Below are 27575 nucleotides of genomic sequence, written 5' to 3' on the forward strand. Positions count from 1 at the left end.
TGCTGTATGCGGGCCTCTCACTGTTGTGGCCTCTCCCGTTGCGGAACACAGGCTCCAGACGCGCAGGCTCAGCGGCCATGGCTCATGGGCCCAGCTGCTCCACGGCATGTGGGATCTTTCTGGACCGGGGCACGAACCCGCGTCCCCTGCATCGGCAGGCGGATTCTCAACCACTGTGCCGCCAGGGAAGCCCCAGAGCATTTTAACAAATAAAAACTGTTCATAGATATTTACAGAATAATCTGCTTGTGATTTCAATTCCACATAGTGGAAAGAAAATTTTATGTGTAATAATATGAGTTTTTCTTACAGAGTGAATAATAGTGTACAAAATTCTTCAACTGAATTGGTTACATTTGCTCCTAAAAACAATGTTATTCCCATTTTGCAGGAGAGGAAGTTGAAACTCAGAGAGGTTGTAACTTGCCCAAAGTCACACAGCCAGTAGATAGCTGGACACCAGCACAAGATCTCAAACTCCCTTTCTCTTGCTCTAAACTCTGTCTTTTATCTGCTACCCTAAGGGCCTCTAGGAAAGTGGTAAATTTAAATGTTATCAATACTCATAAGGCATGACTGCTGTATCTACAAATCTGGTCTTAAGTGTATTCATGTCATCTGAACAACAATATATAACTACCACTTACCTGGCCCCTATGAAGAGCCAGGGACTAGATATACGGTGTGCTGATTACCCTCCATTTGCTTCCTAGATCCATTCTCTGCCCTCATCCATTCTCTGTACCCTGGGAGGCAGACCCCCGTGACCTGTTTTCCTTGTTGCAGGCTTCTGGTTAGGTATGGCCAATGGGAAAAGTCATCAGGAGATCAAAAGGGGCAGGGGAAAGAGGTCGGGTACTTCTTCCCTGCTCCTTCCCTGTCTGGCTCACCAAGAACACAGCAACCTCCAGAGTTCTGGTACTCGCTAGGCCTGGTAACATTGTTCTGTCATCCTTCTCCTGATGGGAGAAGCACCATGGGTATGAACAGTTTCCCTCTGTTACTAGTTCCTGGGTACCTAGACATCTGTGCCCAGTTCCCTTAACCCTGCCTACACCCCTGTAAATGGTACCTTCCTTTGAATCGTTGGAGGTAGACTCTGTTTCTTGCAACGGACCCTGACTGATACAGCAAGTTTCATTTAAACCACACAAAACCTCTTGGATGAGTATTGTCTCATTTTGGAGGTGAGAATACTAGGGTTCAGAAGATTAGGGTGATGTGTGCAAGCCAAACAACTAATAAAAGAGCTGGAAACTGATGTAAACCCAAGACTGTCTAATTCTAAAGTCTGTGCTCTTGTCACATTTACTCCTTATATATTTTAAAACAGAATTAACAATATTACAGAGGTGAGTCTCAGCTTACTTATTTATTAGGTACTCCTAACTCTGTCAGTTCTATCTTCAGTCTCACCATTGGTCTAAGTTGGAAGGTTCCTGAAAAACTCACGATGTAGCACTGAACCACCTTGCCCAAACACAGCCTCACAAACAATGTCACAAGGGAGAAATTACACAGTAGTCTCGTTTCTAGATAAAATGTATTTGATCAAATCAAAAAGAAAAAAACCCTGTCAAGCAAAACTACATCTTTATGCTAAAACATTTCATAAATAATTAGTAGAGAAACTGCTGTCTCATCTTATATCTTATTATTACCATTTAACTCATACCTGGGTGATAAGTTTTTCCATTTCAGAGGAATTCATATCAGGGAGCGTGCTTTTAAGGAATTCAACAATATTTTCAAAGTTTTCACATTCCATTATGAGTGCCTCTTGGTTGCTCAGCAGGCTGAGGGCAACCTTAAATATAACTTCAGTTCCCTGAAGAAAAATAATATCTGAAAAAAAGAGATATAATTTTCATGATCAAAATTATGCATCTACTATTGTAAAAAGTGACCTCTCTGTGTTAAAGGGTTTTTTTGGTGTGTTTTTTGCGTGTGTGTGTGTGTGTGTTGTTTTAATTACTGCAACAGAACCACAGAATATTTTGCAAAATAAAACTGGTCAAAATCACCTAGATTTGAAATAATATGACTGGAACAAAAAAACAGTTGTTTAAATATTCTTACTTATTTAGGAACTTCAGATAAGGGCAGGGTAAAAGGGAAAAGATAAATTATATATCTGTTTGTCCATGCATTTATAATTTTTACTGCCAAATTTAATGGAGACTAGGTATACCTCAAAAACACTGAATCCATTGATATTTAGATTTTTCTTCACAAAGGGAACACAGAAACAAATCAACGTAACCAATTAGGACTATTTAAACTCTCATGACCAGAATAAAAAACGAAATGAAGCAGTTAATATGTGTGCAAGCCAAACAACTAATAAAAGAGCTAGAAACTGATGTAAACCCGAGACTGTCTAATTCTAAAGACTGTACTAGAGCAGCAATTAAAAAAAAAAAAAACTTTAAAAGAAAAATCAAAACCAGTATATAACCTAAATCAGAAGAGAAAAAGAAAAGCTACCCTAACCCTGAACTTTGCTTCCTAACAAATACAAACATGCAATAGTTTTGAAAAGTACTAAATACTTTTATATGAGCGTTCCTCTCAATCCATGCCATTCCACAATCAATAATAAAGAGGGGGTCGTTAAAAATGAGGGAACCGTGGAACAGTTACTTCAAACATGGTCATTCTTCTTGCTCATGCATCTTTCCCTTTGCTGACAGTCTCTATTCTTCACTAAATTCTAAGAAAAGAATGGAGCACCTATCATAGAGCTGACAGCATCATTCATATTCTCTTAGCAAAAAACAGACGACTAGGGAGATTTGTTTCCTGAATTCTGTTATCAAGCTTCCCAGGGTAGATCAAAGAGAGATACCCTAAATATTTAGAGATACCCTAAATATTTTGATTTGATAAGCTATTTTCTGAGAAGCAAATATATAAATGAAAAGATTTATAGAAGACCCATAAATAGGAACCCAAGCTCCAAAGAAAACTTCCCTGGAGAAAAGCAATCGTGTATACTCAAGAAGAGAAATTTGGTAAACATTTGATTCCATGCATCTCTTTTGCTGCACTTTGCCTATAAATTGTATTAGTGCTAATGCAGTGTTTAACCTTTAAAACCACAGCCCCCAATAAGAAAGACACTGTAGGGCTTCCCTGGCGGCACAGTGGTTGAGAGTCTGCCTGCCAATGCAGGGGACACGGGTTCAGGCCCCGGTCCGGGAGGATCCCACATGCCGCGGAGCGGCTGGGCCCGTGAGCCATGGTCGCTGAGCCTGGGCGTCCGGAGCCTGTGCTCCGCAACGGGAGAGGCCACAACAGTGAGAGGCCTGCATACCACAAAAAAAAAAAAAATGCCATTAGAAACAACATTGGAAAATGTACTTCTGTTAACCCAGTTAAAGAACATGTTTCTCTGTGTTTTGAATCCAGGTTGAAGAGGACAGTGGGGAAGGAAAATAGAGGTAGTAAAGATGTGTTTAAAAATCTAAAAAATCATACAGAGTAAATCCTTAATTCATTATACTGTGATTTTTTAGGTATAAAGGAAAATAAGAACTCCATTACAGCTTACTCAAATAAAGAAGCTCAATTCTTCTTTCGCTTTGAATTTCAATTTTATTTAAGAACAATATGGTTTCAAAGTACTCTCAGAACAGAGCCAGGCTTATTTACTAAATTCCACTAGCAATTTGCGATTCTGTGTAATGCTCGATAAAACAATTGGAGCACCTTATGGCTAGAAGTATATCCCTTGGAATAAATAACACTGTTTCACTGGATCATCAGCATCTCTTACCAAAAACTCTGGCTACAAATCCTAATGGAAATTGAGAGGCAAACAATGTGAGGAACCAGGGGGCAGCATAAAGACTGGGGCTGATTTCATTTTCTTCAAGATGATTGTAGAGATCTCTGTGATAGTCATGAAGGAGCCTGGACAGCTGGTACATTTGAATCTAAAGTTAATTTGGAGAAAAAAATAAAATATTATGCATTTATCTGAGTGTACATAAAATACACTAACTTTAATTTTATAACACTAATATTTAATAATTAATTCACAGATATTTGATAAATTTGAATCTAAAGTTAATTTGGAGAAGAAAAATAAAATACTATGCATTTATCTGAGTATATAAATACACTTTAATTTTATTACTCTAATATTTAATAACTAATTCACATATATTTGAGAAATAAAAGTAGTATTTTTTTAACTTTTTATTTTATGTTGGAGTATAGTTGATTAACAATGTTGCATTAGTTTCGGGTGTACAGCAAAGTGATTCAGTTATACATATACATGTATCTATTGTTTTTCAAATTCTTTTCCCATTTAGGTGGTTACATAATATTGAGCATAGATCCCTGTGCTATACAGTAGGTCCTTGTTGGGTATCTATTTTATTTTATTTTTAACATCTTTATTGGAGTAAAACTGCTTTACAATGTTGTGTTAGTTTCTGCTGTATAACAGAGTGAATCAGCTATATGTATACATATATGCCCATATCCCCTCCCTCTTGCATCTCCCTCACACCCTCCCTATCGCACCCCTCTAGGTGGTCACCAAGCACCGAGATGATCTCCCTGTGCTATGTAGCTGCTTCCCACCAGCCATCTATTTTACATTTGGTAGTGTATATATGGCCATGCTACTCTCTCACTTCGTCCCAGCTTACCCTTCCCCCTCCCCGTGTCCTCAAGTCCATTCTCTACGTCTGCATCTTTATTCCTGTCCTGCCCCTAGGTTCTTTAGAACCATTTTCTTTTTTTTTTAGATTCCCTATATATGTGTTAGCATACGGTATGTATTTTTTAACATCTTTATTGGAGTATAACTGCTTTACAATGGTGTGTTAGTTTCTGCTTTATAACAAAGTGAATCAGCTATACATATACATATATCCCCATAGCGTCCTGTTGATGGTTTCCTTTGAAGCAGTGTGTAGATGTCAATCCCAGACTCCCTAACTATCCCTTCCCCCCACCCTTCTCCTCTGGTAACCATAAGTTCATTCTCTAAGTCTGTGAATCTGTTTCTGTTTTGTAAATAAGCTCATTTGTATCATTTCTTTTTAGCTATAGTGGCGCAATGCATTAGAATGCAGTACTTACACAGTACTGTTTTATTTTATTATTTTGTTCACAAATCCAAGTTCATTTAACTGAGTTCATAAAGCAAGTCAGTGTAAGTCCATCTACAACTATGGAGCACATTTCTCTATCATGAGTGTTTTGGTATCACCATACGTACACGGAAATGGTAATTTTTCCTCATGTAGGAAGGTATTGCTTTTGGAATTTAAATCAGAACTGCCCTGGCTCAGGACTCTCATGGAAGGCACATCCTAATTTCAGACCAATTCCAGAAAAGCTTCCATTCTAAGGAATCTACCACATCCAGTTCAGAAGCAAGAACTTCTCTCTTTGCTGAGCCCAACATCGGATTTATGATGGAACTTGCCAGGCAGTCTGCACTGCTAAGATACTGTTAGGCTTCCAAGGTTATGGAGCCAAAAGCTCGAGCTGTGATTTCTAATATCCAAGGTATTCCAGCAGCATATTTTTCTTGACAGAGGAGATTAAAGCAAAAAGTGCAGTCTGGGGCTTCCCTGGTGGTGCAGTGGTTGAGAGTCCGCCTGCCTATGCAGGGGACACGAGTTTGTGCCCCGGTCTGGGAAGATCCCACATGCCGCGGGGCGGCTGGGCCCCGCAACGGGAGAGGCCACAACAGTGAGACGTCCGCATATCGCAAAAAAAATTTTAAAAAGGGCCGTCTGAATGTTTCCAGTACTTTCTAGTACTGAAAGAAGAAATTCTTTTATTTGGCTACTGAGTTGATTACTCATATTTCAAAAAAGAAATTATAAGCAGCTTATAGTAACTTTTAAACTCTCATGCTTGGGGTAGCTAAAAGTAAAGCAGTAGTAAATAATAAACAAATCTGTGATTTATGCTTTAATTTAAATTTTTATCTACACAGTAACAGATTGAGTAGTGGGTCCTTGATCAGTTATATCAGCTTCACTTTTTGGTGTGAAATACATCCAACATTTTATTAAATCTAGCAGAACTTCTTTCTCTAGAAGATATCATCCTTAAGTAGTTAGTTCTATAAAAATGCCTTAAAAATAGCCAATTATATTGTGAATTCAACAAACAACTGTTTTTCAGAGCACAAAACTAAAAATCAAAGTACTAGACAGAAATATAGCAAACGTTTGATCTCTGGAGCACATATCTGTGCAAGCTATGGTTCCACACAAGCTGTAAAAGGAAAGAATTAAAGAGCCACAGGAAGTCATAACTCTAAAATAAGAAGCGTAGCAGCAGTCAAACAAAGAGGCTTAAAACAATGAGATTAGAGGGCTTCCCTGGTGGCACAGGGGTTAAGAGTCTGCCTGCCAATGCAGGAGACATGGGTTCGAGCCCTGGTCTGAGAGGATCCCACATGCCAGGAGCAACTAGGCCCGTGCGCCACAACTACTGAGCCTGCACTCTAGAGCCCGCGAGCCACAACTACTGAGGCCCGCACACCTAGAGCCCTGCTCCACAGCTTCTCCACAGTGAGGAACCCACGCACCACAGCAAGGAAGGGCCCCCGCTCACCACAACTAGAGAGGGCCCACACGCAGCAACGAAGACCCAACTCAGCCAAAAAAATAAAAATAAATTAAAAAAAGAGAGAGAGAGATTATAATCTCATTAACTCATGTTGGAAAAAAATCATATATTTCCCTTAGGCCAGTTACAATTTTAAAACTAGATATACTGGGCTCTATCAATAAAAAAATTTGGTATTTTTGGTAGCTCAAAAATAAAAGAAGTCTCATTAGCAGAATAAAAAGAAAGCCTTAAAAATAAAAATAAAAAAGAAAGCTGTTCAGCTATGATCTTAACACAGAAGCAATACTTTTTTTTTATAGAACCTTACTTTTTTCCTACATTCTAAACTAGAGGTTAAGAACATTTCTTCCATCAAGGTGTATTTACATTAAATTTCTTTTGACAAATAAAACACAATTTAGTCTTCCTTCAAAGGAAACTTTCATAATAAGAGCCATTTGCTGAGAATAAATCATTCTTCAAATCTACCTTACACATAACATGAAAATCTTCCAGTGGAAGAGACAGAACTGGAGGAAGGGAGATGCAGAGTGTAGCAGAGAGAAGATGGAAAAAAGTAGAGACCAAAGACTTCAGGTAAAAAGATATAATGCTTTACACTTAACACAGAAAATGGCAGACACAAAATGTGATGGGCCATAGTTAAAAGAGACCTCGACCCCCTTCCTTTACAGATAAGCTCAGTGCCTGCAGTGCCCAACCCCAAACCACACAGGTAATCAGAAATCCTATCAAGTGATCCCAAGCCTGCTGCCACTTCCACTTCTGAACACCATATTGATTGGATAAGAAACACTTTCTATTCTAGAAAGTAGAAAAGTGTCGCATCTCACTTTATAGATCAAAAAGTTCTACTTTCCCAGAATAAGGCCCCCAATCTCATGGTCTATAAGAACACTGCCCCCAAAGATTCTTAAACATCTTCATTTTCATAATTATAGACAGAAAATATTTCTTGGTAATTGTGGGTCATATTAAATCAATGTATAAATCCAGTTTATATGAATTTTTATGATGTCAAATGGATGAGGAATTTTTAAATTGAAAAATGATTGCATTTTTAAAGTGAAAGCTGTATCTACCCTTTTATTCATGAACCAAGACTACATGCTACTCACAAATACTTTTCATTCTTTGAAATTTTAATGATAGATCGCAAACTGTTATTTTTGAAAATCAGACCTATTGAACTCCTTACAAGGGCACCAATGCTTCCTACCCGATATGACACAGTAAACTGTTTAGAAATAAAGTAAAAAATAAAACCTTTCACAGTCATTACTATTTCACTTGTGGAATGTTTATAGACCTATGCATAGTTATCAACTAGGAATCACTGTATTTGATTTCTGTATCCTGGTGAACACCCTTCATATGAATTCACAGCTGAAACCCAACATTGAGAGCAAAGCCCTATTTCCCTGCCAAAACTTTCATATTGAAGAAGTAATGAAAAACAGAGCATTCCCTCTCCACTCATCCTTTCAAGAAAATACCACTTACTATAATATTCATAAAGTGAAAACAAAGTCCTTTTTTGTCCATGGATTGGTAAGACGGAAATACTAAATGTAAAAACTGATCATTGGGAATCAGGAAAAAGTATTAAAAGTATTAAAAGTATTTTAAAAAGCCTCTCCTTCTTATCTAAAGCATAACATTATGACTAACTGGGCATCATGCCTATCTCATTTCAGAGGAGGAGAACCCGGACATTCTTCCCTTTAAAGCCTTCCTTTATATTTTTATGACCAAAAGCTTTATATTGCAAGGTAGTGGTTGTTTAAGATAGCATATCTACAGAGAAAATGTAAACTTTTTGTTAGAAAACAATATGTTAAGGAAAGTGAAGTTTAAACTAGAGAGGAGAAATGTGTAAACAGGGAGTTTGAAATAGGTTGAATACAGCCATGGCAGTGAATACCCTACTTAACTGAAAAATCTTAACGGTGCTTCTTCAGAGCATGATAAGAAAAGCAGACTGAAAAAGTACTGCTGACTCTGAACACTTTTTCCTCTATAAGGGCCTGTCTGACCTTAAGATAAAGCAGTGGAGACATGGAAAGTTCATGAACAAGCATGATATAGATACCTGCCGTTTACACACTCAAAGAATAAAACATTATATTTTCAGATTTCAAACAAAATATCTATGATTTTTTTCAACTGACAAGGTAAGGAAAAGTGAATAAAGTTGACTTGATACTTTCTCCAGGTAACTCATAGACTTAGGAAACAGAGACTTAAGTACACACTAGAATGGCTTATTTATTTACTTCAGAAACTAAGGGAAAGTTACTCTGCATATGGATGTCGTACACTTAGAGGTTTAGCAACATCGCAAATCCCACACTAAAACCATGAACTAAAACATGCCTCTACATTTATCCAAGTTCCAAGACACTGGGCCCAAATTTCTTTAAATCTTAACCGTAATTTAGAAGAGGGCTCCTGCTAAGATTTCTGGTGAGAGTGTTACACATTCCTTGTGAAGATCTGCCACTCACCTGTAGAGACATCATGTCAGGTCGGTACTGCTTGCGAAAGCCCAGGTCATACATAAGGAATTTCAGCATTTCAAAGGCTTGCTCTTCACTCATGTGCAGAAGCAGGACTCCAGCCACAAAGCTGATCCCCTGACAGTAACCCACTTCTTTGTCCAGCAATGAGTAGGCTTTCAAGAGGTTAAAGAGAGACAGCTGCCCTGCCCCAAGCTGTGCTGAAAAGTAAGGATGAGTAGGAAATGTCCTCCCTGCAGAAGAAAAGAAAAATATTTTTGAGATAACCTGATGCTTTGGAGACCAGAGTGAAATTGCAATTCAGTGATTTCCAGGAATAAATAAATGCTCTTTTCCAAACCACTGAATGCTGCTCGGAGCACCCCTCTAAACTAACAGTCTCTTTCCCTCTAGCCAGTCCCAAGTCCTACCTGCCAGACCATCACCCCATCTCCATGTATATGATAGGGGAGCAAACATTTGATGCTAACCAGCGCTTCTTTTTAGGAAAAAAAGTTCCACAAACAAATCAAAGACATATTCAGGAGAGATCCCAGAAGAACAGAACATAAAACTTATTCTGACTATAAATCAAGGCTAATTCTAAGTTCACATAAAAACTACCTGCTAACTGAAATCAGAATTCTACAGGAGGTATCATATGATTTAGAAAGAAATCTTAGTGGTCCACAGCAGACTCCTTCCTGCTTTTCTTGTATTGTGACACTAGAGGGACTTCCTAGGGTTGTTTTGTTTTACATTCAGCCTATCATTCAGGAAATACTTTTTTCAAATATTTTTGGCTTTGTTTCTTAAACTACTTCCATGAGCCACATAGACCTCTTTTCTTTTTTCAGTATATCCAAAAAGGTCAAGGATAGTGAAGGGTCAAGCTGATTTTAAATAAATTCCCCTCTAAAATTCACCTCTGTGTACAGAATTACCATAGAGACACTTCAGCAAGCAAGTTAGTCCCGGATTTTCTAAAAAGTTGGTACTAAACACTGAAACAAACCCATCTTCACCACCAAAGCTGTACACAGTGCTTTGGGACTTTCCTTGTGCCATGAAAATGAAGGGGATGTTAACTTCCTTGTGAAGTGATTACTCATGTCAGTTAGAACTTGTAAGAAGGCCAGATTTTTAAATGTTTCCCACCAGATACGCTTAAAAGTGATTTTTCACCTAGGAACTGATAAGATTAATCCTGCAGAGCAAATAAGGGGAAGATATGAGAATATAATAAGAACACACTGAGGAAACACAGATGGCTACAAGCAAAGTCAAATAAGCAATTTTTAAAATTATCATTTTACTCTCTCACTTAAAATGCTTGCTACAGAAAACTATAAATATACCGTCCATCCGTGACATTAGCTCCATTTTTTTCCAACCAGCCTTTTCCCTGTAATGTGATCTCATCATCTCCTTCTCTTTAAGGATATCTTGACTAGCTCTAAATACGACATCCCAATTTCTAGTCTCATTATCAACTTCCGGTCACAGAACCACCGATCTGCAGAGGCCCATAGTTCACTGTCCTGATTTAAGAGACAGGATTGAAACTCAGAAGCAAAGTAATTTGCTTAAAACTACTGTTCAGTGATAGAATCGGGACAAAAAGTGAAGTTTTCAGTTTCTCTGTAAAATTCTCCATTTCAATTCTATTGGGCTCAAAAACTATTAACTGAGTTGGCCTTTTCCCAACAAAAGCTGTTTGTCATCCAAAAGGAGCAGAGGTCCGTTTTGGCCTGTGATTTTTATATATCCTAAAATAAGAAGAGCCCGAATAAAAAGTAATCCCTTGTTTTCCCAAATGGGCTCAAATAACGTATCTGGCCACCTTAAATATATCTACCTTTAGGAATACAGATGAAATAATCCAAATGTCAATGTACAATATTTAATCCAGTAAGTTAGATATTTTAAAAGAATAAAATATATTAATTTAGAGAAAAATCAGAGACATACACTTTTTAAAATCACACCATTTTTACTTTCCGTAAGTTATTAGAAATTCAGCGTTTAAAAGGATGACTTTATGATGCTGCCACTGGAAATGCACATAACATTAGGACAGCTAAGTTTTCTTTCATCCTATAAGGATGTATTCATGATTTCCACAACATAACCACATATTGTATTGATTCTTAAAGGCTTACTCCAAAGCTTGTTTTCAGCAATATGTCCAGGAATACTTAGTAGACCTTTGTTAAATTTTCTGGTGCCCCTTTAAACCTGTTCTAACCTATTTCAAGACCAGTGTTGACCAAGCTAATAATTATCTATCCCAAACAAAAGTCAGTTGTTCAAAAAACAGGAACTGAGAGCACCCAATAATATGACCTTTACGATGATTCAAATACAAGATTTTTCAGAGGACAAGTCTGAGGATGAAAACTTCACTTTATCTTCAGGCATTTAGGGTATCTTCAACCAGACATAAGGCCAACTTGCCCTCAGGAAAGGACAAAGCCAGCAACTCTGCAGACCAATAGTTTGTCTTTATCAAAACTAAAAACAAATAGAAAACCCCCCAAAACTCAACAAAAGGACCTATTATTTACTTTTGTAAATTATAATCAATACGGCAGACGTACCTAAGTCCACGAGAATAGCATGCTGCTGAACCGTGAGCTGCTTTAAAAGCTCTTTATAGGACGTGTCAGGAGGTTGTTGTTTATTAGGCAATCTGTGTCTTAGACGATACTGCAAAGCTAGGAACTGCCAGATTTCTCCTCGTCGACTTTTGGGAACACCTACAGTCAAAGAGATAAGAAAGCAAGGTCTTGAACACTGGAATGAAGGTGCTAAAACACAGTTGATGAACTATGTAATGCATGAAAATAGGCAGCTCTACTGTCCTGCGTTCCACCCTATAATCACACAGTACGATGTAGTGACAGAAGCCTATTTTGAAAAGTTTAATCCTGTAGCTGGTGTCTTGCAAAAGAAAACCCTCAAAATAACAAGGATAATAATGGCAATATTAACAAGAACAGCTGCCACCACTGATTGAGAACCTAATACAACATTTATTGAGGACAGTTAGTTTCTGAGCATTGTAATTACAGAAACTGCACCTAATTTATTCACAGGTCCTCAGAAAACAACCTAATGAGGCAGGTAATTACTATTATCTACACTTTACAGATGGCGAAGCTGAGGCAGAAAGAAGCTAAGTAACTTGCCCAAGTTCTCACAGCTAGTGCAGTTTAGAACTCTAGTTTCAGAGGCCAAATTCTGAAATACTGAAATGTATTACTGCCTATTTTCACCTTTTGTTTGGTTTGAAGCTGGTAATAAATGCTAATATTCATACTCTGATTTCTAAATAGCTGTCATTAAAAAGTAACTTTGTAAAAGAGAATTAAATAGCATTCTTATATGGTCCACAAGAAAATGAAATAATAAAAATGGTAAGTACAATATGAAGGCAGTGCTCCAGAACATCATTCAGCCTTTGAGAAGAAAATAGCTAGCATAATTGCTATATTCATGTATAATGAAACACTAACTCCAGTCTGCTTGAAAACCAAAACAAGCAATTCGAAGTATGCTAAACGTATGGTTTTTTTTATGCCAAGGGACATGAAATATAGCACTGGGAGGGACAGAATTCAATTCTGTACAGTGCAGGCAACTTTATTTCACTGTTTTCAGTCCAAAAAGACTAGATATGGAATAGGTTCCTGAGCTCCAGCTGGGTAGAGAAAGGTATAATGGCACTGATCTCTTTGGGATGCAACGTAACAGTTTGCAGAAGCTCAAAGTATTATTGTCCGAAAGGCATAACTCAGGCTCACGAACATGAATTCTAAGGCCCTCTACAGGGTATACCTCCAAACCACCTTTTTTTAGTTCCATCACCTCCCGTTCCCTGCCACACTAAGTGTATATAGTAAGTATCTAGCTGTACTCAGTGTAGGGCCATAAGAAGCTTATGGTGGTTTTCACACTTCCAGTTTCTTGTTCCTACTGTTGCGTTTATGAAATTCCAAGCTCCTCCAGTTGATTGCCTAGTGTATCTCTATTTGTCTTTTTTTTTCCTTGCGGTACGCGGGCCTCTCACTGTTGTGGCCTCTCCCATTGCGGAGCACAGGCTCCCGCACCGGGGTACGAACCCATGTCCCCTGCATCGGCAGGCGGACTCTCAACCACTGCGCCACCAGGGAAGCCCTATTTGTCTTTTAAGGATGAGCCTGAATACCATTCTTCTGCAGAAACTCTCCCTAACATCTCTAGGAGTAAGAAGTCCCTTTTCATATGCTATGTGACTCAGACTGCACCATTACCATATTGGATTACAGTTAGCACTATACTGTATGTTTGTCTAGTTTCCTCACTTAGATGGTGAGCTCCCTGAGAATAGTTAGCATACTTTCATCTCTCTATGATGAAGTCCAAGAATATACCTCTCTACTCATACATTTGTTGAATGAATGAATGAATGATCTCGTGCAAAACGTCATTTTTAGAGGGTAACTTTCATTAGCCCATTAAATGAATGACTGATAACAGGAGAGGGCTGTCTTGTTATCCATCCAGTAACAATTCTACAAAAAAGTAATTCACTTTAATTAAATATTTATTGAGCATCTAACATATAGCAGAGAATAGACCATGGCACTGAGGATACCTCATCACTGAGAGATGAATAAATCCATTCTCAGGAAAATTAGTCTCATTCATTCATTCAATAAATAACTTATGCAAGATGCTCTCTTAGGTGCTAGGAGTATGGGGGGTGGAGTGAGAAAACATGAAACAGATATACACATAGATACAAAGTTATAAATTATCATAAGCACAATTAAAGGGAAAGAATCATGAGAAAGAATAATAAAACAAAACTAATTTACTGGGGGAGAGGGGCACTCTGAGGAAATGGTATTTGAACTGAGAGCTGAGAGATAATACGATTCTCCAGCCTGGGAGTGTAGGCAGCAATCACTTTGGGAAGAAGGATGCACGGAGGCCCTGAGAGGTGCAGAGAAAGATGGGGACAAAGGAGGAGGGAGAAGAAGATGAGGTGGAAAGAAAAGGAGACGGGAAATGGGGAGAAGGTAGAGAGGATGGAAGAGGGAGGGTAGGGAGAGCTGGAGCATCCCTGCAAGAAATAGCCTGTGCCAGACTGGGACCCAAAGTAGTTAGCATCCCTGAAGCACAGGCTACAAGGTAGGGGAGGTTAAAAAGTGAGATGAGGGCCTCCCTGGGGGCGCAGTGGTTGAGAGTCCGCCTGCCGATACAGGGGACACGGGTTCGCGCTCCGGTCCGGGAGGATCCCACATGCCGCGGAGCGGCTGGGCCCGTGAGCCATGGCCACTGAGCCTGCGCGTCCGGAGCCTGTGCTCCGCAACGGGAGAGGCCACAACAGTGAGGGGCCCGCGTACCGGGAAAAAAAAAAAAGTGAGATTAAAGACGAAGGAGAGATCATGGAGGGCCTTGGGCACAGTGCTGAGAAGTTTAAACTCTGTTCTATAAGAACTGGGAAGATGAACACCCCCAAAACATATTTGAGTCATACCAAAGAACAGTATGTTCTACATCTCACACACATTCTATTAGCCACTATTTTGCCTCCCAAGTAATGCAGTCAGCGAAAATCTCTGGGATTTCCATATCTTCAAGGAAAAAAACCATGTATCAGGTTTGTAAGTGTAGCATCTTACAAAATTAATTCTAATTTAAACTTAGTTGGGCAACAGTTTCACATTACCATAGTCTTTTAAAACAAGATTCATGATCAGGTTATTTTGGGTACTTTGGGATCTTTATTTAGGCAGGTCATAGAGATTCTCATTTTAATACAGTTAATCTGAGTCACAGAAACTGCATCTAAGCAATTCACATATTAGTTTTAATTTTAAATTTAAGACGTTTAAACATCAGTCATTTTATATGACAGAGCAGAAATGCAATATAAGGCTAAATAAAAGCGTTTTTCTAAAATAAATAAAAGAATGGATGGTAGGAAAACTGATTGCTAATAATATATATCTGTACAAACATGTACATGAATATACACATATATTTATAAATAAACACTTCTGAGCAAATGACAAGTGAGTCAAGTTTAAAAGCCTGAGATATTTTTACGGATATGATCAAAGATTTGTACTAATGCATGCGATCTTTCCTTGGCAAACAACAACACTGAGTTGAAACAGCTGGTGAAGAGGCAGGAAACTGTGTAGAAAAGGTGCCTGCTGTCTCCTCAGGGACAGAATATCTCCAATAGTACCATGTGCTTACCAATACAGTCACCAACTACAGGCAGAAACAAAGTCCTCTCCTTTTTTTACAGGCAAAGCACAAAGAGAAAATTATGCCTAGGCTGCACGAATCAAAAAAATTTCTGAAGCTTTTCAAAAAAGAAAAAAGATTGATTGAGATGATCCAAGATACCTTCTTTAAGAGAAGTATGAATATCTTCCATATCACATCTGATTTTAGTTCTGCAGTTTAACAACTTCTTATCCCAGGTTATTAAGACCTCCTTCTGACATACTCCAACTTCTTCATAATCCAATTTAATTTTTCTGGACTGGAGCTCATCTCTGCTTGCTAAGGAAGACATAATATACATAAGACCTATATGCTTTTAAAACACAGTATTTGTAATGTTTAATTGCATTTGTAAAACCATACCAAATAACATTTGCTCAAAAAGAAAACTTAAAAAAAAAAACTGAGGATACATGAAAGGTTTCTTAAATTTTGAGCCATTTCATGTAAAAAAAAAAAAAAGGAATAACTTCCTAAGGAGCTTTTACTCAGTATGTTACAGATGATAAGTCTTCTAAGCATAAAAAACAAACCATGTTTGAAATATCAATTTTTTGACAAATGTAATAGATAACCACAGAAGCGACAGCTTGCATCATTTTAAACACCATTAAAATGTTAATATTTTATATATGACATATGAGCAAGCAATGCCTCATGCTAACCTTGATTTGAGAAATATTTGACCATGATAACCTGATACATTTTTATAACTATTTCCAGAGTTACCAATACTGCCCTTAACAACAGTAGGTTATACATTCCTGTGTCCATTTTTAATAACCTTTAAGAGGAAAATTCATTTTTCTGAAGCTAACACTACTTTCATTTTTCAAAATAATACAGAATTTTCTCTCATTTGATGGTCTAAAATCTAAGCCCAGAGTTCATTAAAAGAAGTGCTTATAAAACAAACCACTATCTGTATTTGGTCTTTATCTTGAAGAATCGATTCCAAAAGAGGAGAAGGGAGAAAAAAACATGTGAGTGTATTTCTTCTCTTTCATTAGGACCACACTGAACAGGAGCCTCTCAGAGTAATCTGTATCCATTCAAGCTCCAGGGCTCAACCACCTTACCTGCTGCAACACAAATCTTTGTCATGCATCCAAAGTCCTCGACAGCACAAAAACAATAGCAGAATGAGTATTACTCTTAACTTAGTGTTTGAAGCCATTTCAAAAGAATTAAAATATCTTACAATAGACTGCTATTCCAACAGGCCAGTAAAAATGTCTACTTAAAAGTCCAGATATAATCAAAAGAGAAATCGCACTACAAAAAATTCCTCTTAGATACCACTAGATGGCTTTCTAACAGTCTAGCTTTGCTTCTCGATATTTGCTTTATATTTCTCTACGATCATCAAGCAATTTTTTAAAAGTTAATAACAAATATCATTCTAAATGTAATCCTAAATATAACTTTATTAATGATGTTTTTCCACAATGGACAAAGAATAAAATTTCCTCAGATTTTTTTTTCTCCAACCTTCTCTAGATTATTCATTTAAAATAATAATAATCATCTGCTATGTGCCAGTCATAGGCCCTGAGGATAAAGTGCTGAGTGAGAGCAGTTAATACTTGCCCTGGTTAACTAGGCAAGCACAAAGAACCATGAAGAAATGCTTATCCATTAGATTATTATTATTATTTTTTTTTTTTTTTTTTTTGCGGTACGCGGGCCTCTCACTGTTGTGGCCCCTCCCGTTGCAGAGCACAGGCTCCGGACGCGCAGGCTCAGCGGCCATGGCTCACGGGCCCAGCCGCTCCGCGGCATGTGGGATCTTCCCGGACCGGGTCAAGAACCCGTGTCCCCTGCATCGGCAGGCGGACTCTCAACCACTGCGCCACCAGGGAAGCCCCCATTAGATGAATTTTTAATGGATTAAGCTATTTTTTGTGTTTGTTATTTAAGTACAGAAGTAAATATAGGACCGACAGAGGTTTCTGATCATATATTCTAAATGTCACCTCCTCTCTTATTCTGTCAATTTATGTAGTCGTATATAATACACAGAATACGCAGAGTCATTTGTATCATCCATTTCCTTATACTAACACATATAGTTGAGAAATACTATGGCATACTGGGAAAAAGCCCAAGAACCATGATAAATAAACTGGAGTTTTAATACTTGTTCTGCCAGTACACCACTGTTGGACCTTAGGTTAATTTCCTTAGCCTCCCCAAGCCAGTCACTAACTCAGCTGCAGAATGAAGAATGGAGCTAAATCATCTCTAATCTCCAGTTCAAACAGTCTATGATTCTAAAATTATCCATTAATATTTAATATAATATTCTACTGTACATATTCCCAACTGTTAATGAAATACAATTTCATGCTTTAAATGTTTTAAGGAAATCATAGCCATCTTTTTTCAACCTCTTTTTCTGTTTATGCATTAGTTCAAGATATACTCAACTACAAAAAACATAAATTCAATTCCTTTCAAAATCTATGGAAGCTTGAGTAGGCATACCATTTATCACATCAAACTTTTAAAAGCTATGTTAATAACAATTAATTGCATTTTTAACTTGAAAGAAAAGAAGATTTATTTCCTAAGGACGTTTAAAAATCGTATGTACTTTTCATTCTGCTAAGAACATAGCAATAATATATATAAGAATATAGCTGTTGGGCTTCCCTGGTGATGCAGTGGTTGAGAGTCCACCTGCTGATGCAAGGGACACAGGTTTGTGCCCCGGTCTGGGAAGATCCCATATGCCGCGGAGCAGCTGGGCCCGTGAGCCATGGCCGCTGAGCCTGCGCGTCCGGAGCCTGTGCTCCGCAATGGGAGAGGCCACAACAGTGAGAGGCCCGGTACCGCAAAAAAAAAAAAAGAATATAGCTGTGCCCTAGCAAACTAAAAAAATATTAAAAACTTAATTGAGCAATAGGTATAGTAAAAGGAATCTTAAGGCAGATGATGAACACAGAAATGTGAATATCTGCCTGTACTAAAAAAAGGCTTTTTTTTGGAAGACAGCATAATAAAAGCAAGTCAGAGAAAAATCTAGATTATACGTTTTCCAATAATCTTAAAAGTCAAAGGCCCACTTAAGCTAAATCTTTCATTTCATAAATGTGAAAAACAAGGCCCTTTTATGTTAATGATTTACCCAAGATAATGGCATTAATAAATTTTTCAGATTTTGGTACCATCTGCACATCTCCCTGTCTATGATTCTATCGGCACTGGCGAAAATAACATTATTATTTTAAAGTCTGGAAAACACATTCTAAAGCATTTGGTATGCATAAACTTAGCAATAAAGCACTACAAATAGCACAATAGCTGTTATAAATTATCCATTTATAAATTTAATGATTTCAATATGATTTTTTAAATAGAAAATTCAAAAAACAGTAACAAAACATAGAAACCTTGATTTGATAATAGATAATTAGTTGGAATGGATACAATATAATTTATTTGAAATAGGCATATTTACCATATTATGGATACAATTAGCCTGAAATTTGAAAATCATATTCGAAAAGAAGAGAATTTGCGTTTTCATATTTAAGGGTTTTTTTAAAGTAGTACATGATGATATTAAACTTTCAGTCATATTAAACACATTGACTTCGTTATATACATTCTACTACCTTCTATTATTCTATCACCCAAATATACTCAAAGGATGTCTGATGTTTTAAATCTGCTAAACAAAAATGCAAATTTCTTAAGCTGGTCAGCTTCCCATGTCATAACCACCTCACGAAATAGCACTAAACAATTTTAATCAGTAGATATTCTGGTAAAAGTGTGTATACAGTCCGAGAATGAGTTTGAGTGTGTGTGTGGCGCGGGGGGAATAGTATTAACAAACGACACCTTTAGATTATAGTATCATATCATATGATATCATAGTCCTGTTTGAATGGCTAACCTTCAAGTTTCTGGTTTTCTTTTTCCATTCGAAGCAACAGGATTTGCTGGTGTATAGCTTTTCTCCACAAACTCCTCAGTTCCTCCGACTTTTTTCCTTCTTCAGCCTTTTCTGGGTCATCGTCACCAGACATGAATATAAGCAGCGGTTCCTCCTCCATGGGTGGGGCAAGAGGGGACAGTGGCAGCAGCTCACTCGTGTCCAGTCCATCTGCAGAGAAGAAAACAGTGAGAGGCATTCCTAAGTCGTAGCCCAGACTACAGAAGTTCTCTCTGGACTTGACGCTCTCTCCTCCTATATTCCACTTTTAAAGTTGTTCACAAAGCTGCTCTCCCAGTAACTGTCCGTTTCTGGAACTAATGATTTAAGTAAATTCGCTAGACTGAATTCCCCTTCCAGATTTCCCTCTCCTAGTGAAACGAAAGTATATGTAATTTCACCACTTCTTCTTTCCGCACAAAATAACCTATAAGATAGGTGCTCTAAAATGACCTGGCCTTCCCCCACAGTTCAACACTTCTGCAATTTTTCTGGGTATGTTCTCTGTGCAAAACAAAAAGATTACATCAGTAAGCATTAGTGACCTCCTAAGGTCTACACCTACCATCAGAATCTGTCAAGAGTAAAGCAGCTGAGTGGCTCTGGTCATGGCTCAGCTGAGCACTGCTCATTCCTGCAACACTATAACCCAATTTCCGGAGCTCATTCTCTCCCTCCATTCTAGACCATCTTTTTCACGGTTGCCAATTATTTTCCTATTAACAATCATGATTTTGTGTCTTAAAACATTTCAATGGATGCATGCATTCCATAGAACAAAGTCCAAACTCCCGGGAATAGCACATAGACCGCTTCAGACTTTGACCTCAAGTAACCTTTCCAACTTCTTGTCTCCATCTGCCATCTGCTCTCTTGATGCTGAATTTCTCATGACTCCCTGACCCACAAAGTTCTCTGCAATGACTCTAGAGCTTTTCTCGTCCCTTTTTCTGAAAGATGCTTCTCCTAGCAATGAGTTTAAACAAATACGTAACTTTTGTGTAAAGCTTTCTTTGACCACCCCAGACAGAGTTAATTTTATCTCTAGAAATGTTTTTTCCTTGTTTTTTTTTTCTTTATTAATTGACCTCGGCCCTTACCCTTATTATTTACTTTCTTAATAAATAATTTTTTAAAAAAAATCTTACTTTATGGATTGAATACTTAGCACATTTGAATTTTGGCTTTCTTGGTTTTAGAACTGCCCTTTAAATACCACACAATTTTGATTTGTAGGGCTCTGATCATATCTTCTTCCTTCTAGTTTCTAGGAATACAGTTTTCAGCCTCCAAACACATGAAATTTTTCAGCTGTCCTCTAATTCTCCCTCCCTCCCTCCCTCCCTCCTTTCCTCCCTTCCTTCCTTCTTTTTGCAGGGTGATCAGAGAATATAGTATAAATAACACGATTATCTGGAATTCATTTAAAGATCTTTATAGCCAAGTACATAAATATTTTTTACGACTGTTCCATGTGTGCTGAAAATGAATGAACTTTCTCTATAGGTGGCAAGGTTCTATACAAATATCAGATCAAGCTTGTTTAATTGTGTTTCTCAAATACTATGTACATTTAATTTCTCTATATTTAATTTTCAGAGAGGAATGTGTTAAAATCTCCCATGAGAGTTATTTGTTTATTTCTCCCTCAGATTTTGCTTAGTGTTATTTTCTAGCTCTCCAAGCTATATAATTACGAGTGTTCTCACCATCGTTAAATCTTTTTGCTTATTGCTACATTTACTTTGCACCTTTGGGCATTTTGCTTTAAGTTCTTCTAGGTCTGATTTGCAAAGAGAGCTGCCAGTGCTCTCTTTTGATTGATGTTTGCCTGGTGTATCTGCATCCACTTTTCTATTGTTAAATATTTCTATGTTACTTTGTTTTATGTGTGACTCTTGTAAAAGAATGTTGCTTTTCTAATAATAAAAAAGTCTATGACTTCTTTTCTATCACTATGCTAGTTCCCTATGCATTATGAAGCAGGCCCCAAAACACGTTTTGAAAATTCATTCATTCATCCATTCATCCATCCATTCAACATGATTTGCTGAATGTCTAATAGGTTCTAATGATATCTGACACATTAACCACTATATCGGATATAAAAAGGGAAGCTGTTTCTCTACTGTAATCACTTAAATCTCTTTGTACAAAAAGCATCACATTCCATTCCCTAATTTACAATGCTAGTAAGGGGTAACTGTAGGAAGTATCACACGAACCCTGCTGCTGCATGGCCGAGGGAGATTTGTTCATGGGAGAGGCAACCCTAAGGAAGATGCGCTGCCGCCAGGAAATTCGGCGAGGAGTGACAGGGGTTCCTCCAACGTTCAGGGACTCATTGCTGCAGGTAGACGAGGTCCTTTTTCTCCCCTCTCCATCACTGTAGAAAGCACATAAATATATAACTTGTAAGGGGAACTGGATAACATGATCCTTCACAACAAAATGGCAGCACAAGCCATTCACAAGTTCTACCACGGGCAAGCGCAAGCCACAGGCAACATGGAGCGATGCGTCACCAGGCACACTGGTCACCGAGGCCACCACATCCTGGGTCAGATGCAGCCCAGGCCACGGCCCAGTCATCAGAAGCTCACCTGTTTCTACTCATTCCATAGTAGCCAACCATTTCAGGTTCTAGCCTGAGCAAAGGAAGTACTTATACAGAGGAGCAAAGGTTGCTTGACTAATGAACTCATGCTTTCCTAAAATCGGCTAAAAACTAAAATCAGCAGTTATTCTAAACAGCGTCAATGTTTCATAAAAGGCTCTTAGAGAGCTTTTCTTACAGCTCTTATAGGATGGCTGACAAGATAGCTTCCAGTTGCCTGTAACTGTTAAATCTGTCTCCAGAGTGTTAGCTACTAATAGCTGGATCGTGATAGAAAGTAACCAGAACAAAGGCAGAAGAGTCAACCTTGGGATTATTGTTAGGCGATATATTAAAGAAAAAAGCGCGGCCAAATGAGATTGGATAGGTTACATGTTAAAACATTAAGTAGATTTCTTTAGAGCAGGACTTCATAGAGACTAAAATGTGCTAGCATGCACTGTGATTCTCCAAAGGGATATATTATACAGAAATTCCCTAACTTACTTAAATTATTTGACCCCAGAATCAACTTCCTTAACTTTTTGGGGTGGTGAGGTAGGCAGCTGGGTATGTCACATCTTTCTACATTGGTGCTTTGGGAAACAAACATACAGAAATGCTGGTCTGCTCTAAGAATTTCATTTTCTAGGAAAGAGCACACTAAATTCTGCTGGGGCTATCTGCAAGAAAAGGTCATTATTTTTAAAAAAGGTCATTATGACTCAAACTTAACTTTTGAGACCAATTACGTTAGCAGCCAAAATACCATGCAATAACTGTCGCTGCTCGTGGTGGGAATATTTTGCTCTTTTAAGCTTTAAAGTCTCTGAGCTTTCCTGAGAGAATGATGAAGACAACAATATTTACACGTGGTGATACCAACAAGTGAAGGTGTGCAACTTCTGATGGAACCAAGAAGTGTTAGTAGTTAGGGCAGAAAGGAAACTCAGCTAAAAAAGCCACAACCCCACGTACGTACTCAGATGAACTCACTACGGCGAAGAAAATCAAAAGTCCGAAGAGCAATTCAGCCCTTACCTGTCATCTTTGTATTTACTTTGTGTATCCATACTCACCGTTATCAGGTAATTCAGTTATTTCTAATCTTGATCTATCTTTCTGGAACTACTGCTTCTAGATTAGCTAAATTAAGTTTAAGAAAGAGACGTAGCTTTGAGCTGCTACACAGACAGCAAGTGACATGCTGGATCATGATACTTCAGAAAGCAGCTGATACACACATCCCAATACAGTAAAACCCACTTTGTTATGTAGCCTGGATGAAGTTATAACCCTAATATGTGTCCACAGTTCACAGCTCTGCCATACTGAGTGAATATATCCACCTTCACTTCCCCTTTGGAAAGCATTAATTCAAGTATTTCGTTTTTGGGAGCTACGATTCAAACGTTCTATATACAATAGTTACATCCTAAGAAACAAGCTTAACCTACCCTGTATCTTCGTTTGTGTAACACTATTTCACTGGCAGTTATGTGCTAAATGCCCAACTCAGGGATGTATTTCTAGCTCCTACTGTAGCAACTGGCTAATAATAGTAAGCACTCAACAAATATCCATGGAATAAATTAATATTGTAAAACCATTAAAAACATTAACTCAGAAGGGTAAGTAAAATGGACAAAAAATATTGGCTAGGCTAACATGTCAGGAATAAATAAAAGCTCTACCTTCTTAAAACCCTTTGTTGGTAGTCACAACATTTTACATTTTTCTTACAAAAAGTTCTAATAGCTCTGTTTCCCAAAAGCACAGACTGAGGTGTCGATGGCACTGGTAGGTATTGACGATGACAATACTGGTAATAAACAACATAAGGCATCTTTTTTCCAGATAGTGAAACAGCTATATAAGGGTATCTAATTTATAATTTAAGCCTAGAAAGCTAAGTGAAATACATATGTAGAAGCAACCATTTCAATGCCTCACAGGATAAGTGTTCAATAAATAGTAGTTTCTCTTGACTTTTTAGTACCTCTAACAACAAAAATAGAATAAACCAAACCTAAGGGTTCTGAAACATTTATATTTTAATGCTGGAATTAAAACATCTTTTCCAATTCAGTGTTAATGACATATCAAGCATTTGGGTAGTACTAAATTGCCTGTAAAATATACAGTTTTGGGGGAAATAGGCTATAAAATTGGTGCATGGTGTACCCTTACATTAGCCCAATATTACAGATTTGAAAATTTCATAACATCTAAAACTTTAAATCCTGTAATCTAAATAAATTGCCAAATGATACATTTTCTTCATATGTCTGGAATTTAATGGCCAGTAACAAGCCAAAAATTAGCTGTCAAAAATATAAGATAATGCTATACTAAAAGGAAGTACTTACATAACAGACCATTGACCCTTTATCATGTACTAGAAAACGATATCCTGAAAAAGCAGTTTGGTGGCCAAGATAAGGCAAAAGCTGCCCTGCTTCAACTAGCAAGAGAAATATGTCTTCCAAAGTCAGGGTCCAGATAAGGGTTTCAACAGTCAGTGCATATATGCAACTTACAGCAATTTACTTTTTGATTTACATTTAATCAGCAACCTGACATTCCTAAGGCAGTAATTTTAAGAATCAAAACCAAGTGAAACACTTCTGTGCATCAAAATTCTTACATCTCACGTTGGAAACTTTACCGGGCTGAGGGGGGAAACTTTTTGTTTTGTTGGTTTTTTGCTTCTTTACTACCACATTAGTTTTCACTTCAACTTCTCCTTTAACTAATCCTAGGCAAGCAAAATGTCCACCTTTTGAGTAAAAATAAAACAAAACAACGTGTGGCATTTATTGTAGTAATAATAAAGCAAATACAAAAAGACATACTATGTGCCAGGCATTATTCAAAGCATTTTACAAGTATGAACTCATTTCAACCTCACAGCAACCCTATGGGGTAGATGGCACTACAACTCCCATTTTTAGTGAGGAAATTGAGGCAGAAAGAAGCTAAGTAATTTGCCCACAGTCTCTGGAATATAAGTAGAAGGGTCACGATTCAAACCCAGGCAGTCCAGAATACAGACACTTAGGCTCTGTACTTTACTATGTCAATGTAAATACTCTTTGCATTAGTTCAGACAAAGCTCTATTGGTTCATAAAAATAAAGCTGTCAGGACTCACAGGATCCCCCACATTTCTAGTGGAAAAAAATCAGTCTCTAATTAGCATTAAGTCTTTAGGTCAGTACTTCTCTTTCCATTTCTTAGTGGAAGAATGTCATTTATTTTCGCAGAGAAATAAGTTCAGAGTATTATTACATGTTCATTTATGTAAGTGTCTCACTTCGTTTTCTTTGCTTTTGAAATCATTGCATTCCAAAATGTAAACACTTTTCTATTTTTAAGTAGGAAGATCAAATCAAAAACACATTAATATATATACCAACATACATTGGTAAATTAATTATCTTTACATCTTTTAAATGATGAAGCAAATAAGAACCATTACCTTATTTTTTCAAATAATCTTTTCCCTCCTTCTTTTGTATTTTGGAATATCAATACATGCATCATAAAACTGTTTTCCAAGAGACAGATCCAGGAAAAGTATTCTGTGCCAACGTTACCTCTATGAAAATTTGTTAAATTAAAAATTAATAACTACGAAGGAAATACAACATAGAGAATGTCCATCTATTTTTGTATTGGTATATTCTATATATACTTTCTATTACCAGTCACCAATTAATCAAGAACCACAATCCACAAACAGAAATGAGAGCTTTATAAGGGAAGAAAAAAATGCTCTACTATGTGTATCACGGTGTAAGCTGGGAGGCGCTTCCAAGTCCTTCTGGACACAGCATCTATCAAAAGCTACGGATATGATATGAACCTTCCCACAGAGCTTCAAGATAACTTTTTAATATATCCTTGACCAAGCAGTTATAGCCTTCAGCTATTACACTAACATTACACTTCTTATATTAACACAGAATTTTTAATGCATACTTACTTGCCTGCTTTAATAAAAATTAATTCCAATAACAGTAACACTGGACGTGGCACCGAATGAAGGTGTTTTAGTGACCACGCACAGGGACTCAACTTTAAGAAGGATGCAGTCATGTTTTATTTCCCACCAGGGCAACACACACACTTTTCACAAAGGTAAATAAACTCTTAGGCCAGGACCAGTTTTACAAGGCATTGTTCTGTGGGGCAGAAGCCCCCATCTCCCAACCCCCTTATTAGCACCCATCTAAAACTACCAGTATCATGAAGTCCAAATAAATGTCTACAAGCTGATTGAATCTATATCTAAATCACAATGTATTACACTCAAGAGAGAAACAAAACTTGATGAATGGCATAGCAACCATTTAACAGAAATCTGAAAAGGCTTTCTCTCTGTAAATACCTCAAGAAAGGTTACATGGAACAGCACAGTGTTGAAACTTGAGTTTCTTCCACAGGACCCATAGTACAATTTAACTCATAATTGCTTTAGGTGGACTAATAGTTTACCTAAGCCCTGGCTTCAGCTGGGTAAGAATCTGCCATCCTATGGAAAATCTTCACTAATTAAATAAAACTGAGAATGAGCTCGTCTAGTGGAAACTAATATATAGCATCTGAGATGAGTCAAAAGAGATTAATCAACGGGTAAAACAAAAAAAGAACAAAAACAAAGAATTTTATTTCCTAAACTCTACACTGAATGAAAAACAATTTAATTAAGTTTTTTGCATTGGAATTTAAAATATATCTGGGTAGCTCATTTGCATACTCACATCCTTATAACCTAACGTTATGAAAATGACATCAAGCAAGATATTAAACCTCCTTGGGGCTCAGTCTAACCCTATCTAAAATAAGGAAATTATGGGCCAGATGACTCCTCAGATAATACACAGACCTAATTCTATGTTTGTAGTAGAACCTAGAAAGACACACAGTAAAGCCTAACATTTCTGTTGGGCTCTAAAATGTAGATAAGAAATTATTATTGAAATGGTCTTACACCTAACCATTAAAAAAATGTAAGTCAATTACAAGTCTCAAACAAGTCACTTTTTATCTTATCAATGTGGCCAAAATAATTTTTTTCCTTTGAATATCTCATTCTAGTCCAATCTTTGATACTGGATTTTACTTCCACTAGAAAGAAATCTAAATGTCAGTGGCCCCAAACAGGAAGATGTGGATATCTGTTTTCCATTGGGCTTGTGATATGAGCAAAGCATAGAAACTAGAACAAAGTAAAGAATAATCATTTTCAGTTAAGTTGTTCGTAGTGATTCTGGACATTTACCACAAAAAGCATACGGGTCAAGAGGAAGAAATGTCATCACAGATGTGGTCAGACTTCCATAATGAGGAAGTAGGTGTTTTCCTGTGTCCAGCCCAGTGGGAGGTCTGGAAGGCCTTGGCAGTGTCTCAAAGTAACCGGTGTGTCAGGAATTAAGATGAACAGAAGTAAACTAATAATTCTCTTCAGTGAAAACCAGATTCGATTTTATGAGTATGTTTCTTTTAGGGTTCTGCTTTCTGCATCTTCTTGGGATTTGAAATAAACTCCTCTAATATACATATGTACCTCCAAACCAGCAAATTAACTTCCATTAGTTCAAAATTTTACTTACTTTTTTTTTTTTTTTTTTTTG

General features: G+C 37.4%; 1 protein-coding gene across 3 annotated transcripts in view; it reads right to left on the minus strand.

Moving 5' to 3' along the window:
- Nucleotides 1–27575, minus strand: part of TBC1D4 (TBC1 domain family member 4) — a 205885-nt gene that overhangs the window by 9162 nt on the left and 169148 nt on the right. For all 3 annotated transcript variants that reach the window (XM_024753933.1, XM_024753935.1, XM_024753934.1), the window contains exons 11-17: nucleotides 21567–21727; nucleotides 19303–19512; nucleotides 15519–15677; nucleotides 11711–11869; nucleotides 9120–9364; nucleotides 3779–3938; nucleotides 1676–1845 (exon numbers count right to left, since the gene is read on the minus strand). In XM_024753933.1, coding sequence (XP_024609701.1) covers nucleotides 1676–1845; nucleotides 3779–3938; nucleotides 9120–9364; nucleotides 11711–11869; nucleotides 15519–15677; nucleotides 19303–19512; nucleotides 21567–21727 — 1264 coding nt within the window. The remainder of the gene's footprint in view (nucleotides 1–1675; nucleotides 1846–3778; nucleotides 3939–9119; nucleotides 9365–11710; nucleotides 11870–15518; nucleotides 15678–19302; nucleotides 19513–21566; nucleotides 21728–27575) is intronic.

Source organism: Neophocaena asiaeorientalis, unplaced genomic scaffold (assembly GCF_003031525.2).
Source record: "Neophocaena asiaeorientalis asiaeorientalis breed wild unplaced genomic scaffold, Neophocaena_asiaeorientalis_V1.1 scaffold212, whole genome shotgun sequence".
Lineage (NCBI taxonomy): Eukaryota > Metazoa > Chordata > Mammalia > Artiodactyla > Phocoenidae > Neophocaena > Neophocaena asiaeorientalis.